Genomic DNA, 20569 nt, shown 5'->3' on the forward strand with positions numbered 1-20569 from the left:
TGACTCAGTAATTTTAGTTTTCTCTAGCACTTGAATGAATATCCAATGATTATATGAACAAATAAGACTAGGGCTTAGATACACAAGTCACCTTCCCCTGTGAGTTCTAAGGACAGAATTATGAAATGGTGGACTCTAAGTGATGCTTCATGGTAATTATAAGTCAGAAACTATTTACCTGTTTCTTGTGTTTTTACATTCTGTAGTTCTAACTGGTATATTTTCTGAAGTTCGTTGATCTTTTCCTCTTGAGTAGAAATAAGCTCCTCTTTAAGACTGCAAAGAGCTTTATCTTTTTCATTTTCCATATATTCATGAACCTGATCCACATGAGCTGAATAAACCACTGAAAGGCATATGCGCTGAGCTTCCATCTGTAGCCTTAAATCATTCTGAAAGTGAATATATATTAGAAAAATTTAAAATAATTTACTATAAAATAATTTACTTTTTGCATATACTAAAACAAGAGGAGAAATAAATTATAGTTTAAAACTTCATAAGAGAACCAATGACATTTTTTTCTTCATTCTTCATTCAGTTATACTGAGCTACTTCTTTTTTCAAGGAGAGTAGTATCATTACCTCAATTTTATAGCAAATTTTGATATTTGGTATAGCTTATAATTTGTCCATATTGGAGAGTCTTTATTCTGACTGTCTGGGACTGCTCCCTACAGGAACAAGTTGTCTCTGCAGGAAACAGCCTAGAGCCTCAACATTTTAGGATATTTAAAGGCGAAAACCACATCCAGATTGACTTGGCAACCAGCAAGCAAGCAAGCAAGAAGTAGTACAGAAGCTGAATAAAGCCATTAGCGAAACAATGCAATGTCTTAATCAAATTTTCATCTCATTCATTTCTCCTGGGATTTTTTCATAATCATAATCAAAAGAGAAATGGATCAAAGTGACCCTAGTTGAATACAAATTAAAGAATGGCTACTAACATCTAATCAATTATTCCCCAATTAGATTATAGTTCCAACTAAAGATTAATGGAATATATCCAGTTGTCAGTCTAGTTATAATTGAGAACCTAATTAACATAAAACCATACCAGGGTTGGAAAAAGTAGGGTGTAACTGCAGGTTAATTTCTGCAAAAATACACCTGATAAGACTTTTTAGAATTTTTAAATAGAGAGAGGGAAAAGTACAAAGAAAATAACAGCAAGAAACTACCCAAGAAGTATAAATTAAATTCTTGATTAACATAACACTTATTCACTAGTTTTTCCAGTACGAATAAACAAATGGCTTTATAACAGATTTGTTCTAGAAAGTGAAAAAATTTAAAAATTCATTATAAAAATCGAGTAAGTCTTGTTCTACTTGTAATACTTACTTGTTGGAATTGAATCTGCAATTTTTGACTTTGCTCCGTCAACGCTAAAAATTCTCTCACTGTTTCATCCCTTTCCCTTCTTGCCTGTTGTATATTGGCGGTGAGCTGTGTGATAATAGCATCTCTTTGTTTAAATGCTGCTTCAAATTCTTGTAACTAAAGGAAATCAGAGAAAAGAATTACATTCTAGGCTTATATTTTACATAAAACTGATTATCACTATTACAAGCAACTTTTTAAAAAATATGAGATTCAAAGCACATTAGTGGAATTCTTACAATTTATATGCTATCTCCCACATTTGAAAGCTATGAGCTTTAAGAAATTTGTTTTACTTCCAAATCAATCTCAAAGAAATTAATGTGCACATGCAAAAAATTTTCACTTGTTCTGGCTTTTCTATATATCTAATTCTAGAAGCAAATGCCTTTATATTGGGGAGCTCCCCCAATCTGTTACCAGGCAACACCACAAACTTGTTTTTGGAGAGGATGAAACTGAAATCTATTCTGTCATCCTCATTAATGTCCCATTTTCATCTTGAGTTCATAACTGATTACTTAATACAAGAGATGTCACTCTAACTGCAGAGAATATTTACAGGGACTTGCTGATATTCTTAATGGGTTTAAGTCATCATTTTTTTAAAAAAATGTGATTTATACCACAATTTTCTTTCAGGCTCATTAGAAAAACATCTATCCTGAAATCACTAAAGTTATTTTACTCTATCTTATTAAGTTAAATAAACAAAGTAACATACATGTTACCCCTATTAGTTGAATTCTAGTTGTAAAATGGGATTCTTAATACTATGCGCAAGAACCCCATTTTTCTCATGAATGAGATAATCTTAAGTTAACACCTGTAATTCTCATTAAATACATAAACTATCATTAAAATTTCCTGGAGGGCTGGGAATGTGGCTCAAGTGGTAGTGCCTCGCCTAGCATGCGTGAGGCACTGGGTTCGATTCTCAGCACCACATAAATGTAAAATAAAGATATTGTGTCTACCTAAAAAAAAACTAAAAAATAAATATTTTTTAAAAAATTTCCTTTTTTGTTTTTGTGAGTAGCAAACAAAGGCCACAGAAGGTAAATGTACCTGATGCAATCCTTCAGTCCCATAGGTGGCCCTCATTTCTTCCAGTTCTCTGTTCAGTTCTTCGGGCTCATGTTCAGGTTTCCCAACTAATTCGTTTTCTATCAGCTCTAGGCGAGTCTCACTATAGTGTGTGCCTTGTTCAGAATAAGAATCAACGACACCAAATTCTTCTTCCTAAATCAAACCAATATTTTTAATGATTCAGTACTAGCAACATTCCTGAGATAGGAATTCGAATATTGAATTCCATAGCAAAATCCACTTTAAAACATCACTCTTCACTTTGAAGTTCACTTCTATAGCAATCTGGTTTGCTATTAATGTGATATTACCTTAAAAGCACCTAAACAGCATATCTGCAAATTTTGTTCCAATTCAATGTTATAATGAAAATGAGGTAACTTTGTTTTGTTAAGCAGTAAAGAAGATCTAGTAACTTTTAGAAATCACATACAGAAATAATTACATACAGGAGAAAGCTTGGTTAGTAAGTCAACTGGTTTTAAATAATAAAAAACATTAGTATCATGAGTAGTTTTATATACTGGACCATTAATAAATTGGTAGGCTTTTCTGTTTTCACCACATTACAGCAATCATTTACCTGTATAAAAAAATTTCCTGATATATTATGATAGACCAAATTTTATTTACCTAACAATAATATTTCTACTAACTGTATCTTTTACATCTAGGGAAAATGCCTTAATAGCAAAACAAATATGGTGATTATATTTAACTGAAGTATCTAAGAGGCATATCAAATGTCAATCATTCCTCAAACATCTAAGTTCTTACAATGCAAAAGACACTTTCATTTAAGTAACTGAAGTTCTAAGTGCAGTTCCTATTTAGTCTTCAGAAAGATAACTAAAAGCTTCAAGTTACTAGATCTTCTTTTACAAAATGCTTCCTTAAAATTAGCTAAATATATTTTTAAAATTAAGCCCTATTTATTTTCAAATAAAACCATTTACTGGTATAAATTTAATTAAAGGCTAGTAAGCAAACCAAGGGAAATAAAGAGGTAAAGAACACTCCCCTAAGAACTTTCCTCTGGGGATAGTACTACTGCTAGTCACGCCATCCAGACAGATGAGGGGGTTTTATTTAACATATCACCACTTGTCTGTAGCACAGATATGTTGTAGTAAGAGAAAGGAGGATGATAGAGTACAAAAACCACCTTCATTCCTGCACAAATTCCTGCCCATATCTTAAGCCTTCACAATTCTATGTTAATAGAACCCACGAGAATGAAATTGTTAACACTGAAATATGTAGGACAGACTTGTCAGAATGTCTAGAGTTAGGATTAAGACTATATGAGCCATAACACTTTAAAAAGTACAAATCCTAGTACTGAAGATGTAGCCCAGTTGTAGAGCATCTGCCTATTATGTGCAAGGCCCAATACCCACAACTGCCAAATAAAAGGCGGAGAGGGTCCTAACTAAGAGACTTTTTAAAAATCAGTTTGATAGCTCTACTTTTATTCTAAGAATAATCTCTGAGAAATAAAGCTAAAGGGAAGGCAAAAAACCAACTTTTGTTAACACATTATTGCAATTGGTGAAAAACCACAAGAATGTAGGAATACTAATTCTAGATATAAAGTCACTTGTGATAATTTTCAAATTATAATACTTCTAAATTTCAATTAGTTTTTCATGACTCAGAAATGACACATTCTGATTTTAGTACACACTAAAATTTCTATTTTGAAGTAACAGTGTAATAAAATGAATATTTGTAAATATCCATCAAAGATCATGTCAAATATCATGTTATCAGTATTACATAAATTATTTATCCAGTATAATAATTATATCTAATACCTCTATAGCAAATATTCAGTTAGTTCTCCTCTAATTCAGTTTAAACATATTTATAATGCCCCACAATGAGTTGGTTAGGATCTATCTCCAAGTACTTTCTGGTCATCATGTTGCCCACTGTAGAGTTGTCTTGAAGTGCCTGGACTGTTATGATCTGCTCTGAGTTCGCTGTTCAGCCCTGAGTACTAGTCACAATGCAGCAGGTTGAAGACAGCCTACTGGAGGATTGTCACAACCTTCATAACTAAGATTCTCAACTTCTTATCTAAGATTTCTTTCATAAGTTTGCAGAAGAGTTCTCAAACTTCACCTCACTCCCCTCCATTTCATTCTTCTCATCCTCATCTTTAGTTAGTTGCAGGCCTTCCCACCAAATCCCCCAAGCTACAGCATGCAATACTCACCAATACACAACCTGAAAGCCCTGTTTCTCCACTCCACAAAAGCAGAGTTGCTATCTGATCTTTGCTCTCTTCAGTGATGAGACCTGAGTCTCCTTCAGGCAACAGACATTTTTGACAGAAAAGTGATCTCACCTCCAGACTGGGAGGTATGATAGTCAAGCAGCTCAGAAAGGCATCAGTAGTTATTGGGAGTCCTCAGAGCTTCCAGGTTTTAGAGAGTTTTAGAGAATGCCTCTGACATTTTTTTTCCTGTAGTTTTCTTTATTTTGTGCCAGCTCAGAAAAAAGCTCAAGGCAAATTTTAACAATGTCTTTGTGAATGACTTTCAAGATTTTGCTGTGCTGGAGCATTTTCTTGGGAGATGTTCAAAGGCAGGTCCTCAGAGTCAACCACACCATGGATAAAGTTGAGATAATTCTGGTTTGCAAGTACAAGGCTAGCCTGAGCAACTTAGCAAGTCAGTTTCAGATAAAAACAGCTGGGAATGTAGCTCAGTGGTAGAGCATCCCTGGGTTTAATCCCCAGTAACAAACATACACCCACACCCAAACAACAAAAATAAAAACTGTAATATGTTAATTTAAGAACATAGTTTTTCGAGCTGGGATTGTGGCTCAGTGGTAGAGCGCTCGCCTAGCATGGGCAGGACCTGGGTTTGATTCTCAGCACCACATTAAAAAAAATAAAATAAAATAAAGGCATCGTGTTGTGTCCATCTACAAAAAAGGTTCATATTCATTCTCTCTCTCTCTCTTAAAAAAAAGAACCTAGTTTTTCTATTAGAAGCCTACAATAAATTCAGACTTATGAAATATACTAAGTTGCTTAAACATTCAGAGTAAATAATAATTTTCCATGTACTCTAAATTTGGGAGCAAAGAAATGACAATCATATCTAAAAAGAATAAGATAACAAAGTGATACTTATTGCAAACATGTAAAGAAGGCAGGTATTTCTTAAGAGACCAATGCCTATTTTACAGTTTATCACCTAAAATAAAAATCATCATTGTCAGGCATGGTGATGCACACCGTGCATCAGGAGGATCACAAGTTCAAAGATAGCCTGGGCAACTTAGTGAGAATCTATCTTAAAATAAAACTGAAAAGGGGCTGGGAATGTAGCTTGGTGACAAAGTGCTTTCCTAGCATGTACAAGGCCCCGAGTTCAATGCCCAGTAACACACACGTACACACATGCACACATACACAACACTACAGCAACATTAATTCCAATAAACACATTTTATTAAACTAGTATTCAAACATTTGTAAAAAGCATTACTATAAAAATCATACTAAATTATAAAATTTTTACTGTGCTAAATGGCTATCTTAAAATGGTCATGGGTCCTAGAAATGCAGACTCACTTTCCTAAAAACCAAAATAGGGCTGCTATATAATTAAGGATTAAGCAATTCAAACAGTTAAGACTTTAGCTAACCACTGGAAAAAGATACAGCAGTAAAATATAATTTTCAGTTTTTCAATCCATTTATATTATATTATGTTAAGTTATATTAAATATATACAGAAGCATATAAATTTATAAGAAATAAAGTACCAACAATCAATAATTTCAAAAAAATATCAATTTTATCTATGACATTTTTAATTGGGATATGTTAGTCTTACCTCCGAAGTGTAATCATCTGCTGTGGTTGAAATCTCACTTTCCAGCTAAAACAAAAGTAAAACATGATTACAATTATGACATTTTTCCCCTGCTAAATATCATACTTTACAAAAAAAAAAAAAAAATCCTGCTTTACTAAGACATTGCTGTTAGTAACAATGATAGAAAATTCACAAAAATACTATTAAAAAACTAGTAAAAATTATCCAAATCTTTAAAAATTTCATTTCATTATGAATTACAATGACTTATAATAATGCATATAAAATTTATCACAAGGCATTGTTATAAATACAAAAGTACCAAGAACTTTTACATATATAGTAGATGTCATCTGTAAGCCAAAAGCATCAAAGACACCATTCCTCTAATTTATGTAACTCTTTTAAATAAAACTAAATCCTTAACATGCCATCAGAAAAATTCAAGTTCTTTAAAAGAATTATCAGTTCTTGATGCTAAAAAGTCAATGACTTTGTCAAGCTTCCCTCAGGTGGATGCTAATGACTTTTCACTGCCACTACTTTCTAGTTAGGGGTAGAATGTTTTAAAATCTGGATGAATACTTACATCACCAGAAAAGACTTGTTCATGTTTAAGCATTTCTTCATTGTTTAGAGTTCTCATTATTGTGGATTCAGGCATCACGGCCGATCCAACACCCTGAGAACTATTTATGAACATCTCCTCACTCTTTGATTGATCAATATTCAAGCCATGAACATCATTTTTATTGCTTGAGGTTTTCTTCTTTTTTGGCTTCTTATGAGGGTTTTGTCCATCCAATCGAGCTCTTCTTTCTCGAAACTCGGCAAGCTACAGGAAAAAGTATCATTAACATCAATGATAATTTTTCTTTGGGATCACTTTCTTTAAAAGATCAAACTATCACCAAATTAAAATGATGATAATAATATAGATGACTTCACAGTTTCAGAATAACTATTGGATTGAATATTCGGGTTGTAAAGTTTGTAACACTAGGTACTTGTGAATGAACTTATTAAATATTGAGGGGTAAGAAATGAACATGTCAAGTCTAAAGAAAAGGAAATTAGAAATTAAAAAGATAATGTTCTAGGCCTATATTACTCATTATATGAGTTATATTATTTTTTCAGAAAAATTAACCAGAAGGTAAACCCCATGAGGGCAAGGACTTTTTTTCCTCCCTACTTCTATATATTAAAAGCCTAGAGCAATATTAAATAAATGTATTTTGAATTTTTTATCTATTTTTTTAAAAGAGAGAGAGACAGAGAGAGAGAGAGAGAGAGAGAGAGAGAGAGAGAATATTTTAATATTTATTTTTTAGTTATCGGCAGACACAACATCTTTGTTTGTATGTGGTGTTGAGGATCGAACCCGGGCCGCACGCATGCCAGGCAAGCACGCTACGGCTTGAGCGCACCCGGCTGCCGCAAACTCGTTCCCCAGGCCTCCTCCCACCCTTTCCCGGCCACCGCCTCCCACCTCTGGCCCGGCGGTCCCCTGCTCTCCTACCTTCTTTCTACCAGCTTCTATCATTCTCCTTCTTTCTTCGTCCTCCATGGCTTCTGCCTAAAGAAGAGGAAATTAGCTGAGTTAGGGGAATAACTATTCTATAACTAGAACAGGGGAATAGAGGGACTCTCATTCACAGTATAATCTCTGGATTTAAGATTATATGAAAATACACACAAAAACAAGGAGCTCCAAACACACTTGTTCTGTTCTACTACTTTATACAAAAGATATCGTCTATAATTATCTTTTATACAAAAAAGATAATTAGCCTATTAGCTATACAAATGCTCACTGCAGCCATATTTATAGTGGGAAAAACTTACAAGTAACTTAAAATTTTAAACAGCAGTGTTTTATCATTTGTCTGTCATCATCAGAATTTGTACCAAACCCTAGTCATCGATAACGTTATCATTTACTTAATATATTTTAAACAGTGTATTTCCTTTAAATTGAAAGTTAATATCACTTGTTATTTCTTTTAAGAGATAAATTGAAAATAAAAGAAATGATAAATCTATTATTGAAATTTTAGTTAGAGGTTGCTGAAGGCTATGAAAAAAATGGACAAAATAAAAGACTGTTAAAGACAGACAAGCATCAGACAGATTTTCGTTATCATAAGCAGAAAGAAAACTGAAAACGGTAAAAACTTTCTTACAATACTATCCAAAGTTTTTTAAGACCTAAAATATTTTCTTACCACCTAAAATCAGAAGTACACATTATATACCAGGTAACACTAGACTAATTATGGTGAACTTATATTAAAAATACCAATGCAAGCAATTGCTATTAAAGACTTTGTGATATAATAGCAGGTATAAAGTAGTATTGTAGCATATCTATTTCTTTTCATGAAAGGAAAATTATACTTCATTTTTAAAAAGATAAGGCAAGTCTCAGGCTCATAGCTTTCAATGATTATATCCAGTATGAATTTAAATATCATTATATTCATAGGCATAGATAAATTCTGGAAAACTACAACCTTAACAACTTTTGTTTACATTTGGAGTTCAGATTACAGGTATTTTTCCTATTGCTCACTTACATTTTATTTATTTATTCTTATGAATTTTTTTTGATGGACACAATACCTTTATTTTATTTATTTTTATGTAGTACTGAGGATCAAACCCACAGCCTTGTACGTGCTAGGCAAAGGATCTATTGCTGAGCTATTACTGTATTTTTTTAAATAGAGTTAAGTTTTCTGATTTTTATATAAAGCAACTACTGACAAAGACTTCTTAAATTTAATTTGAGCTCCTGAATCACTCTTAAGAGGAGAAAAAAGAAGACCACATGTAAGTTCCTTTCTGCCTTAAAAAGAGGATATATATGCTTAGAATTACCATAACTATTAACCAGACCAATTACAAAGACAGCAAATAAATTTCTTATTATCTAAAGTATTAAAGCAATCTTGCTAATGTTACTATCAAAATATGTGGCAAATATATTATTTATAAATAACATTTTATACTTAAATTATCTGCTGTAGATGAAGAAAAGCATATAAACATGTCCTATTCCCTTAATGAAGATATTTAATTCATAAGTCAAAATAGCAAGCACGCTATGGCTTGAGCCACATCCCCAGCCCCTATGTTGAATTTTTTAAAAGGATAATTTATCTTTTATTGAAAAGTCACCACACTAAGCAAGATCATATAAAAGGCATATCTAATTCTACTTTATTAAAATGTTCCATGGTTTCAAAATTAAAATGAACAATTTTCAAATTACTTGAATCACTCTTAAAAGGTGAAAGATAAAAGAATGAGACTAAGTAAATTTCTTTGTTCCTTAAAAAGAGGAAATATATGATTGGAATTACTGTAACTATTAAATAGACCAAATACAAAAATGGCTAATAAATGAATAAGAACATAAAAAGAATCCTTCTCACTATAACCTCCCTCCCTCCACCAAGAAAACCAAAACAGAACAAAAAGTTTCTCATAAAAATAATATCCACAATAGCTTTCTGGCAAGACTACTGTTTTATAAAAATGTGAAAGGAATAAGATCGTATCACATATTCAATTATTTATAGCTATTTAGTTTTATTTTAAATTTGAAAAATGGCAAGCTAGCAGATAAGCATAAAAATCTGAATCAATTAGATAACCATCTGATACTGAAATGATGCACTTTAAATTACTGAGAAAACATTTATTCTAAAACATGCTGAAAATTCAGACTACAGCCATCTGTGTTTGTCATTTGGAAGCCAATTATAAAAGTGTTAACATGTGTAGTCACAGAAATAGTTGCAAGATTTACTGGAAAGATATTATGTTCACATATTTATCTTTCAAAAGTAGACCAGATCACAAGTAAATGTCTTATCTTGACCAGAACATGAATAGACAACTGAATATAAATATATTGAGTTCCTTAAACTCAATATTTATAATTTTATAAATGATCATTCTCAATAAAACAATACATTTTCAAAATGTTATATATAAAAACATTCCAAGTTTTTATAATGTTCCTTCAAAAATAAATGACTAATTGAAGTCTGTTTTGTGTATTTTTGTGTGTCCATTGACTATTTACTACATGCCAGGCACTGTGCTGGACATCAATGAAACACATGGTCTCAAAAGTAGAACTTCACAATACAATGCCAAACTATTATTAAATGGAGTTAGAAATAAGGGTTAAAGCACAATTTCTTAAGCCTGACAGTCATTCATATATACATATATGGACAGCGAGGAGAGAGAGAAGAGGTGTATTGTGTTATAGGAAACTGTATTTTCCTGATTTTCTTTAAAAAGGCCTTCTGAAAGAGATGTGTTGTAGTTTTATGCCTGGAAAGCATAAAAATTGGATTTATGTCAGGTTGTAAGTATATAGTTCAGTTATTTAACAAATACTTATTGACTGCCTATCATGAGCTATGACAGGGCATGCGGTGATAAATAACACATATGAACTCTCATGAATTGTAATCCAGTAAGAAAGATAATATTAAACAAATAAAGAAATATGTACATTCAAGTTATCAAAAGTGCTTTGAAGAGAAAGTATATGCATTAAAGACAGCATACAATGGAAATTCAATTTGTGGGACTGTGGGGAGAGGTCAGAAAACATCTTACTGAGACAAAAATGTAGAAGCTGATATATAAAAATCAATTTGTTAGGGGCTGGGGTTGTGGTTCAGCGGTAAAGCGCTCGCCTAGCACATGCGAGGCCCTCAGCACCACATAAAAGTAAATAAACAAAATAAATGTATTGTGTAGAAATAAAAAATATTTTAAAAATCAATGTTACCTGATCAATATCATAATCAGTGGCAAAACAAAACAGAACTAGAGTATCTGACTCCAAATCCAACCTTTCATTATACTAATTTGCTTTCTATGTATTTTTAGGTCCTTTTTCATAGTATTTCACAATCCTAGAACATTAATTTTAAAGACGTGAACAAATGAAATCGCCAAACTGACAAGTGTTTTTTGACGAGAGGAAAAACAAACGTGAAAATGCACATACCTCAAAGAGAATGTTACAAAAATATGTAATCTGGTAATCTCTATAGTATTTAAAAATAACTATAAAAAGTGATTTTTATGTTTTTCCTGTAGAAAATGGAAGAAATCCCAAATAATTCTAATTATGGTGACTATTTGTTCTTTTCAGGGTTGTCATTAAGCCTTTCAATATTCCTTCATGGATGATAAACAAGAAGCTATATAAACTGTCACAGAAAAACTTTGGTGGCCTAACCATGGAAACAAAAAGATTATAACCCAGACCCTGCAGCACCTCCCTCCGAGCGCAGCGCACCGGGCTGCCGCAAACTCGTTCCCCAGGCCTCCTCCCACCCTTTCCCGGCCACCGCCTCCCACCTCTGGCCGGGCGGTCCCCTGCTCTCCTACCTTCTTTCTACCAGCTTCTATCATTCTCCTTCTTTCTTCGTCCTCCATGGCTTCTGCGGGGTAGGCAGGGAAAGAACAGGGAGGGGGTCGGGGGTAGAAAGGAAAAACCGGTTCAGACCGAGGTGGGACGGCTAGCTCCGCGATCCAGGCCGCAGAGCCCGGCCGGGAGCTGCCTCCCAGCCGGGAGCTGCCTCCCAGCCGGGAGCTGCCTCCCCGCCGGAACAAAACCAGTCAGTCGCTGCAATCACTGGCGAGTCGTCCTGGTCCACACCAGTACAGCAGCAGTCAACGCCATCTTCGTCTCCATGTAAACACAGAGTGAGGCGGGAGTCAAGACACGTCACAGTGTGCAGGCGCCTCAAACGCCTCGTTGCCTGGCAGGTGCGCCCGCGGCCCCTCCCCACCCACCTCGCGGGGCCGAACATTCTAACCCAGTCCTTAGCGCGGGGGAGGGGGGGCTCCAGCCTCCCAGGCGACCCCCACCGTGCAGGGGATTCAGTGCTTCCAGAACACAGCTGCCCCGGCCGCCCCGCCACTCCGACCCGTCCTGCCTCGACCCGGCCCGCCCCGCCCCGCCACGCCCCGCCACGCCACGCCCCGCCACAACGACCCCACCCGCCCTGACCCGGGCCGGCGCCGCCCGCCCCGCCCCGCCCCGCCCCGATCCGATCCAGGCCGGCCCCGCCCGCCCCGCCACGCCGAACAGACCCGCCCCAGGCCTGCCCCGCCCGCCCCGCCACGCCAACCCGACCCGGCCCGGCCCGCCCCGCCACAGCGACCCGACCCGCCCCGACCCGGGCCGGCCCCGCCCGCCCCGCCACGCCGAGCAGAGCCGACCCGCCCCGACCCGGGCCGGCGCCGCCCGCCCCGCCCCGCCCCGACCCGACCCCATCCGATCAGGGCCGGCCCCGCCCGCCCCGCCAAGCCGACTCGACCCGACCCGGGCCGGCCCGCCCGCCCCGCCATGCCGACCCGACCCGACCTGACCCGACCCGCCCCGCCCCGCCCACCAGACCAGGGCCGGCCCGCCCCGCCACGCCGACCCGACCCTGGCCGGCCCGGCCCGCCACGCCGACCCGACCCGACCCGGGCCAGCCCGCCCCGCCACGCTGACCCTACCCGACCCGACCCGTCCAGTACCCTCCTCTGCCGTCCCTCCCGTCCACCCCATCCCCTGCATTCCCTCCCAGGCCCTGTCCTTTCCCTTGAGTCCCTGAGTCCGGCCGGGACCCCTCGCCATCACTCTGGTCTCCCGTTGCAGGGCCTGGCTCCTTGCTTGAGCCCAGGCCGCTCTTCGGGAGGACCCTGTCCCTGTCCCACCCTCTCAGGCCCCTTGCTTGGGCCCCCTCCTGTGCCTGCCCTCTGGTCCCCAGGTGCTCTGTGTGTCCTTGCCCTGCCGAGAAACACCCCCTCCCCTGCTTGCCCCTCGCCTGGGCTCCTGGATCGGGTCCTGGCTCTCCCCGCACCCCAGCTTGGGACCCAATGTCTCCCCCTCACGGTGCCCTCCTTTGGCCCTTGTTGGCCCTCCACAGTTGGTCCCCCGGTCCCTTGGTGAGCAACTAGTCCCCTGGGGCAGCGGAGTGGCCTTGTCTGGCCTGTGCGCCCTGCAGGCTCCCAATGGGAAATACAGTCCTGTCCCTCCCCGGGCCCCCTTGCTGCCCGCACCCTGACACCTGGCAGTGGACATTGGGCCTGGCCTTGCGCCGCCGCTCTCCCCCGCGCCGTGCCCTCCCTACCCCCGCCCCCACCCTCTGGCCTTGCATGCTGCCCCCTACCCCCGCGGAGCCCTCCCCAAGCCTGACCCTTCCCGCTCCAGTCCCCTGAGCCCCTGACCGCGTTCCTCATGTCGCGTGGCGCGGCTTGGCGTCGCCTCTGCACTGGGGGCCCCTTGCTTGGGCCCCCTACCGCGCTGCCCTCGGTGTTCCCCGCGCCTCCCTCCGTACCCCTCATCCTTGCGCCGCCCCCATCCTTCCCTTCCCTGCATTCCCCTCGCACGCGCGGTCCTGGGGTCGGTGCGCTCGGTCGGTGTGTGCGTCCTCCTGCATAGGGTCCCTCCCCTGCCTGGGCCCCTTGCTTGGGTCCTGGCACTCACCCCTCTCCGCCCCTACCGCGACCCCCCGCGCCGAGAGCCCTCCCGTCGCCCTCCTCCAGGCCCCCCGTCCCTTGCCAGGCCCTCTTTGCCAGGTCCCTGTCCCAGGAAGCTGGGTGTTGGAGTAGGGGGTTGAGCTCCCAGTCCACCCCTCACCCAGGGCAGAGGTCACTCCCCCCTCCGCAGGGGAGGCTTCACCAACCTGGGTGTCAGGGTGGGGGGTGGAGCTCCCGCCTCCACTCTGCACCTAGGGGAGAGGGCACTCTGCAGTCTGTTAGAGGTAGAGGACATTCCCCCCTCTGGGGTGGATGCGCCACGATCCTGGGTGTGGGTGGGGGAGCTCCCACTCGGCACCCAGGGGAGAGGGCTCTCCGGACTCCAAGGGAAGGCCCCTCTAACTTGGGTGTTGGAGGGAAGCTCCCCCCCCCAAACCCAGGGAAGAGGGCATTCCCCCTCCAGGGGCTAGTCCCCTCTAACCTGAGTGTCTGGGGGAGTTCCCCAGTGCACTGGGGGCACAGGGGAACTCCCCTCTCCAGGAGGGAGGAGCCTATAACCTGGGTGTCTGGGGGAGCTCCCTGGTGCACCCACCACAGAGGTGCACTCCCCACTCTAACCCTAACCTTAACCCTCCTGGGGGAGGCCTCTGGAAGATGGGTGTTGGAGTAGGGGGTTGAGCTCCCCCTCCACCACTCACCCAGGGCAGAGGGCACTCCAAACTCCACAGGGGTGGCTTCACCAACTTGGGTGGATGGGTGGGGGGGTGGAGCTCCTGCCCTCATTCCACACCTAGGGGAGAGGGCACTCCACCCTAGGGGGGGAGGCCTCTCAGACCTGGGTGTGAGGGGGGGTGGGAGCTCTACCTCAGCACCCAGGAGAGAGGGCATTCCCTCTTGGGGTGGAGGCCCCTGTAACCTGTGTTTGGGGGGGGGAGCTCCCCTCCACAGCTGAGGAAGAGGGCTCTTCAGACTCAAGGAGGGAGGCCCCACTAACCTGGGTGTGTGTGGGGGAGCTCCCCCCTCTGCACACAAGGGAGAGGGCAATACCCCCTGGGGAGTAAGGCTTCTCCATCCTGGGTGTTCTAGTGGGGGGAGGAGCTTCCGCCCCTAACCCCTCACCTAGGGGAGAGGGCACTCCCCAGTCTGGTAGAGGTAGAGGACATTCCCCCCTCTGGGGTGGATGCCCCACTAACCTGGGAGTGGGTGGGGGAGCTCCCCCTCCGCACCCAGGGGAGAGGGCTCTCCTGACTCCAGGGGAAGGCCCCTCTAACTTGGGTGTTGGAGGGGAGCTCCCCCCCTTCCACACCCAGGGGTGAGGGCACTCCCCCCTCCAGGGGCTAGTACCCTCTAACCTGGGTGTTGTGGGCAGTTCCCCAGTGCACCCAGGGCACAGGGATACTCCGGTCTCAGGTGGGAGGAGCCTCTAACCTGGGTGGCTGGGGGAGCTCCCTTGTGCACCCACCACAGAGGGGCACTCCCCACTCTAACCCTAACCTTAACCCTCCTGGGGGAGGCCTCTGGAAGATGGGTGTTGGAGTAGGGGGATGACCTCCCCCTCCACCCCTCACCCAGGGCAGATGGCACTCCCTCCTCCGCAGGGGTGGCTTCACCAACTTGGGTGTAGGGGTGGGGGGTGGAGCTCTCGCCCCCACTCCGCACCTAGGGGAGAGGGCACTCCACCCTAGGGGGGAGGCCCCTCTGACCTGTGTGTGAGGGGGTGTGGGAGCTCCACCTCAGCACCCAGGAGAGAGGGCATTCCCTCCTGGGGTGGAAGCCCCTCTAACCTCGGTTTGGGGGGGGAGCTCCCCTCCACACCTGGGGAATAGGGCTCTCCTGACTCAAGGGGGGAGGCCCCTCTCACCTGGGTGTGTGGTAGGGAGCTGCCCCCTCCGCAACCAGGGGAGAGGGCACTATCCCCTGAGGGGGGGGGTCTTCCATCCTGGGTATTGGGGTGGAGGGAGGAGCTCCCGCCCACAACCCCTCACCTAGGGGAGAGGACAATCCCCAGTCTGGTAGAAGTAGAGGACTTTCCCCCTTTTGGGTGGATGCCCCACTAACCTGGGTGTGGGTGGAGGAGCTCCCCATCCGCACCCAGGGGAGTGGGCTCTCCCGACTCCAGGGGAAGGCCCCTCTAACTTGGGTGTAGGGGGGAGTTCCCCAGTTTACCCAGGGCACAGGGGAACTCCCCTCTCCAGGGGTGAGGAGCCTCTAACCTGGGTGTCCAGGGGAGCTCCCTTGTGCACCCACCACAGAGGGGCACTCCCCACTCTAGTCCTGACCTTAACCCTCCTGGGGGAGAACTCTGGAAGCTGGGTGTTGGAGGAGGGGGTTGAGCTCCCCCTCCAACCCTCACCCAGGGCAGAGGGCACTCCCCCCTTCCCAGGGGAGGCTTCACCAACCTGGGTGTCAGGGTGGGGGGTGGAGCTCCCGCCCCCACTCAGGACCTATGGGAGAGGGCATTCCACCCTAGGGGGGGGAAGCCACTCTGAGCTGGATGTCAGGGCGGGTGGGAGGTCCAATCAGCACCCAGGAGAGAGGGCATTCCCTCTTGGGGTGGAGGCCCCTGTAACCTGTGTTTGGGGGGCGGGGAGCTCCCCTCCACAGCTGGGGAAGAGGGCTCTCCCTACTCAAGGAGGGAGGCCCCACTAACCTGGGTGTGTGGGGGGGGAGCTCCCCCCTCTGCACACAAGGGAGAGGGCAATAACCCCTGGGGGGGTGAGGCCTCTCCATCCTGGGTGTTGGGGTGGGGGGAAGAGCTTCCTCCCCTAACCCCTCACCTAGGGGTGAGGGCAATCGCCAGTCTGGTAGACGTAGAGGACATTCCCCCCTCTGGGGGTGTTGCCCCACTAACCTGGGTGTGGGTCAGGGAGCTCCCCCTCAGCACCCAGGGGAGAGGGCTTCCTGACTCCAGGGGAAGGCCCCCTCTAACTTGGGTGTTGGAGGGGAGCTCCCCACCTACACACCCAGGGGAGAGGGCACTCCCCCCTCCAGGGGATAGTCCCCTCTAACCTGGGTGTCCAGGGGACTTCCCCAGTGCACCCAGGGCACAGGGGAACTCCTGTCTCCAAGGAGGCGGAGACTCTGACCTGGGTGTCCAGGGGAGCTGCCTTGTGCACCTACCTCAGAGGGGCACTACCCACTCTAACCCTATCCTTAACCCTCCTTCTGGAGGACTGTGGAAGCTGGGTTTTGGAGTAGGGGGTTGAGCTCCCCCTCCACCCCTCACCAAGGGCAGAGGGCACTACCCCCTCAGCAGGGAAGCCTTCACCTACCTGGGTGTCAGGGTGGGGTGTGGAGCCTCTGCCCCCACTCCGCACCTAGGGGAGAGGGCACTCCACCCTAGTGGGGGAGGCCTCTGGAACCTGAGTGCGAGGGGGGGTGGGAGGTCCACCTAAGCACCCAGAGAGAGGGCATTCCCTCTTGGGGTAGAGGCCCCTGTAACCTGCATTTGGGGGGGGGAGCTCCCCTCCACAGCTAGGCAAGAGGGCTATCCAGACTCAAGGAGGGAGGCCCCATTAACCTGGGTGTGTAGGGGGAGCTCCCCCCTCTGCACACAAGGGAGAGGGCAATACCCCCTGGGGGGGTGAGGCCTCTCCATCCTGGGTTTTGGGGTGGGGGGAGGAGCTCCTGCCCCTAACCCCTAACCTAGGGGAGAGGGCACTCCCCAATCTGGTAGAGGTAGAGGACATTCCCCATTCTGGGGTGGATGCCCCACTAACCTGGGTGTGGTTGGGGGAGCTCCCCCTCAGCACCGAGGGGAGAGGGCTCTCCAGATTCCAGGGGAAGGCCCCTCTAACTTGGGTGTTGGAGGGGAGCTCCCCCCTCCACACCCAGGGCAGAGGGCACTCCCCCCTCCAGCGGCTAGTCCCCTCTAACCTGGGTGTCGGGGGGAGTTCCCCAGTGCACCCAGGGCACAGGGGAACTCCACTCTCCAGGGGGGAGGAACATCTAACCTGGGTGTCTGGGGGAGCTCCCTTGTGCACCCACCACAGAGGTGCACTCCCCACTCTAACCCTAACCTTAACCCTCCTTTGGGAGGCCTCTGGAAGCTGGGTGTTGGAGTAGGGGGTTGAGCTCCCCCTCCAACCCTCACCCTGGGCAGAGGGCACGCCAACCTCCACAGGGGTGGCTTCACCCACTTGGGTGTAGGGGTGGGGGGTGGAGCTCCCGCCCTCACTCCACACCTAGGGGAGAGGGCACTCCACCCTAGGGGGGGAGGCCTCTCCAACCTGGGTGTGAGGGTGGGTGGGAGCTCCACCTCAGCACCCAGGGGAGAGGGCATTCCCTCTTGGGGTGGAGGCCCCTGTAACCTGCGTTTGGGGGGGGGAGCTCCCCCTCCACAGCTGGGAAATAGGGCTCTCCCGACTCAAGGAGGGAGGCCCCACTAACCTGGGTGTGGGTGGGGGAGCTCCCCCTCAGCACCCAGGGGAGAGGGCTCTCCTGACTCCAGGGGAAGGCCCCTCTAACTTGGGTGTTGGAGGGGAGCTCCCCCCCTTCACACCCAGGGGAGAGGGCACTCCCCCCTCCAGGGGCTAGTCCCCTCTAACCTGGGTGGCCAGGGGAGTTCCCCAGTGCACCCAGGGCACTGGGGAACTCCTGTCTCCAAGGAGGCGGAGACTCTAACCTGGGTGTCCAGGGGAGCTGCCTTGTGCACCTACGGAAGAGGGGCACTCCCCACTCTAAACCTATCCTTAACCCTCCTTGGGGAGTACTGTGGAAGCTGGGTTTTGGAGTAGGGGGTTGAGCTCCCCCTCCACCCCTCACCAAGGGCAGAGGGCACTACCCCCTCAGCAGGGAAGCCTTCACCTACCTGGGTGTCAGGGTGGGGTGTGGAGCCTCCGACCCCACTCCGCACCTAGGGGAGAGGGCACTCCACTCTAGGGGGGGAGGCCTCTCGGACCTGAGTGCGAGGGGGGGTGGGAGGTCCACCTAAGCACCCAGGAGAGAGGACATTCTCTCTTGGTGTGGAGGCCCCTGTAACCTGCATTTGGGGGGGGAGCTCCCCTCCACAGCTGGGGAAGAGGGCTATACAGACTCAAGGAGGGAGGCCCCATTAACCTGGGTGTGTGGGGGGAGTTCCCCCCTCTGCACACAAGGGAGAGGGCAATACCCCCTGGGGGGGTGAGGCCTCTCCATCCTGGGTGTTGGGGTGGGGGGAGGAGCTCCCGCCCCTAACTCCTCACCATGGGGAGAGGGCACTCCCCAGTCTGGTAGAGGTAGAGGACATTCCCTCTCTGGGATGGATGCCCCACTAACCTGGGTGTGGGTGGGGGAGCTCCACCTCGGCACCCAGGGGAGAGGGCTCTCCTGACTCCAGGGGAAGGCCCCTCTAACTTGGGTGTTGGAGGGGAGCTCCCCCCAATCCACACCCATGGGAGAGGGCACTCCCCCCTCCAGGGGCGAGTCCCCTCTAACCTGGGTGTCCAGGGGAGTTCCCCAGTGCACTGGGGGCACAGGGGAACTCCCCTCTCCAGGAGGGAGGAGCCTCTAACCTGGGTGTCTGCGGGAGCTCCCTTGTGCACCCACCACAGAGGTGCACTCCCCACTCTAAACCTAACCTTAAACCTCCTGGGGGAGGCCTCTGTAAGCTGGGTATTGGAGTAGGTGGTTGAGCTCCCCCTCCACCCCTCACCCAGGGCAGAGGGCACTCCAACCTCCACAGGGGTGGCTTCACCAACTTGGGTGTAGGGGTGGGGGTTGGAGCTCCTGCCCTCACTCCACACCTAGGGGAGAGGGCACTCCACCCTAGGGGGGGAGGCCTCTCAGACCTGGGTGTGAGTGGTGGTGGGAGCTCCACCACAGCACCCAGGAGAGAGGGCATTCCCTCCTGGGGTGGAGGCCCCTCTAACCTTGGTTTGGGGGTGGGAGCTCCCCTCCACACCTGGGGAAGAGGGCTCTCCCGAATCAAAGGGGGAGGCCCCACTAAACTGGGTGTGTGGGGGGGAGCTCCCCCCTCTGCACACAAGGGAGAGGGCAATACCCCCTAGGGGGGTGAGGCCTCTCCATCCTGGGTGTTGAGGTGGGGGGAGGAGCTCCCGCCCCTAACCCCTCACCTAGGGGAGAGGGCACTCCCCAGTCTGGTAGAGGTAGAGGACATTCCCCCCTCTGGGGTGGATTCCCTACTAACCTGGGTGTGGGTGGGGGAGCTCCCCCTCCACACCCAGGGGAGAGGGCTCTCCCAACTCCAGGGAAAGGCCCCTCTAACTTGGGTGTTGGAAGCCAGCTCCCCCCATCAGCACCCAGGGGAGAGGGCACTCCCCCCTCCAGGGTCTAGTCCCCTCTAACCTGGGTGTCCGGGGGAGTTCCCCAGTGCACCCAGGGCACAAGGGAACTCCCCCCTCCAGGGGGGAGGAGCCTCTAACCTGGGTGTCTGGGGGAGCTCCTTTGTGCACCCACTACAGAGGGGCACTCCCCACTGCAGTCCTGACCTTAACACTCCTGGGGGAGGCCTCTTTAAGCTGGGTGTTGGAGAGGGGGTTGCGCTCCCCGTCCACCCCTCACCCAGGGCAGAGGGCACTCCCCCCTCTGCAGGGGAGGCTTCACCTACCTGGGTGTCAGGGTGGGGGGTGGAGCTCCCGCCCCCAATCTGCACCTAGGGGAGAGGGCACTACACGCTAGGGGGTAGGCCCCTCCGACCTGGGTGTGAGGGGGATGGGAGCTCCCCCCTCTGCATCCTGGTAGTGGCCTCTCCATCCTGGGGGTTGGGGTGGGGGGAGGAGCTCCGGACCCTAACCGCTCACATA

The 20569-nt window shown here is 47.4% G+C and overlaps 1 protein-coding gene across 1 annotated transcript; it reads right to left on the reverse strand.

Annotated features, from left to right (window-relative positions):
• Window positions 1–1021: 1021 nt before the first annotated feature.
• Window positions 1022–12269, reverse strand: LOC308640009 (A-kinase anchor protein 9-like; the record flags this gene model as incomplete). The annotated part of the gene is made up of 8 exons (XM_081312083.1): window positions 11965–12269; window positions 11742–11928; window positions 6904–7149; window positions 6333–6377; window positions 3005–3058; window positions 2455–2628; window positions 1348–1503; window positions 1022–1039 (listed from the first exon to the last, which is right to left on the reverse strand). Exons 2-8 carry the CDS (start codon window positions 11787–11789, stop codon window positions 1022–1024), a joined length of 741 nt encoding a protein of 246 aa, XP_081168209.1. The 5' UTR covers window positions 11790–11928; window positions 11965–12269.
• Between the last annotated feature and the right edge of the window lie 8300 nt (window positions 12270–20569).

This window comes from Spermophilus citellus (genome assembly GCF_964194105.1).
Source record: "Spermophilus citellus genome assembly, contig: SCAFFOLD_191, whole genome shotgun sequence".
NCBI classification, from domain to species: Eukaryota; Metazoa; Chordata; class Mammalia; order Rodentia; family Sciuridae; genus Spermophilus; species Spermophilus citellus.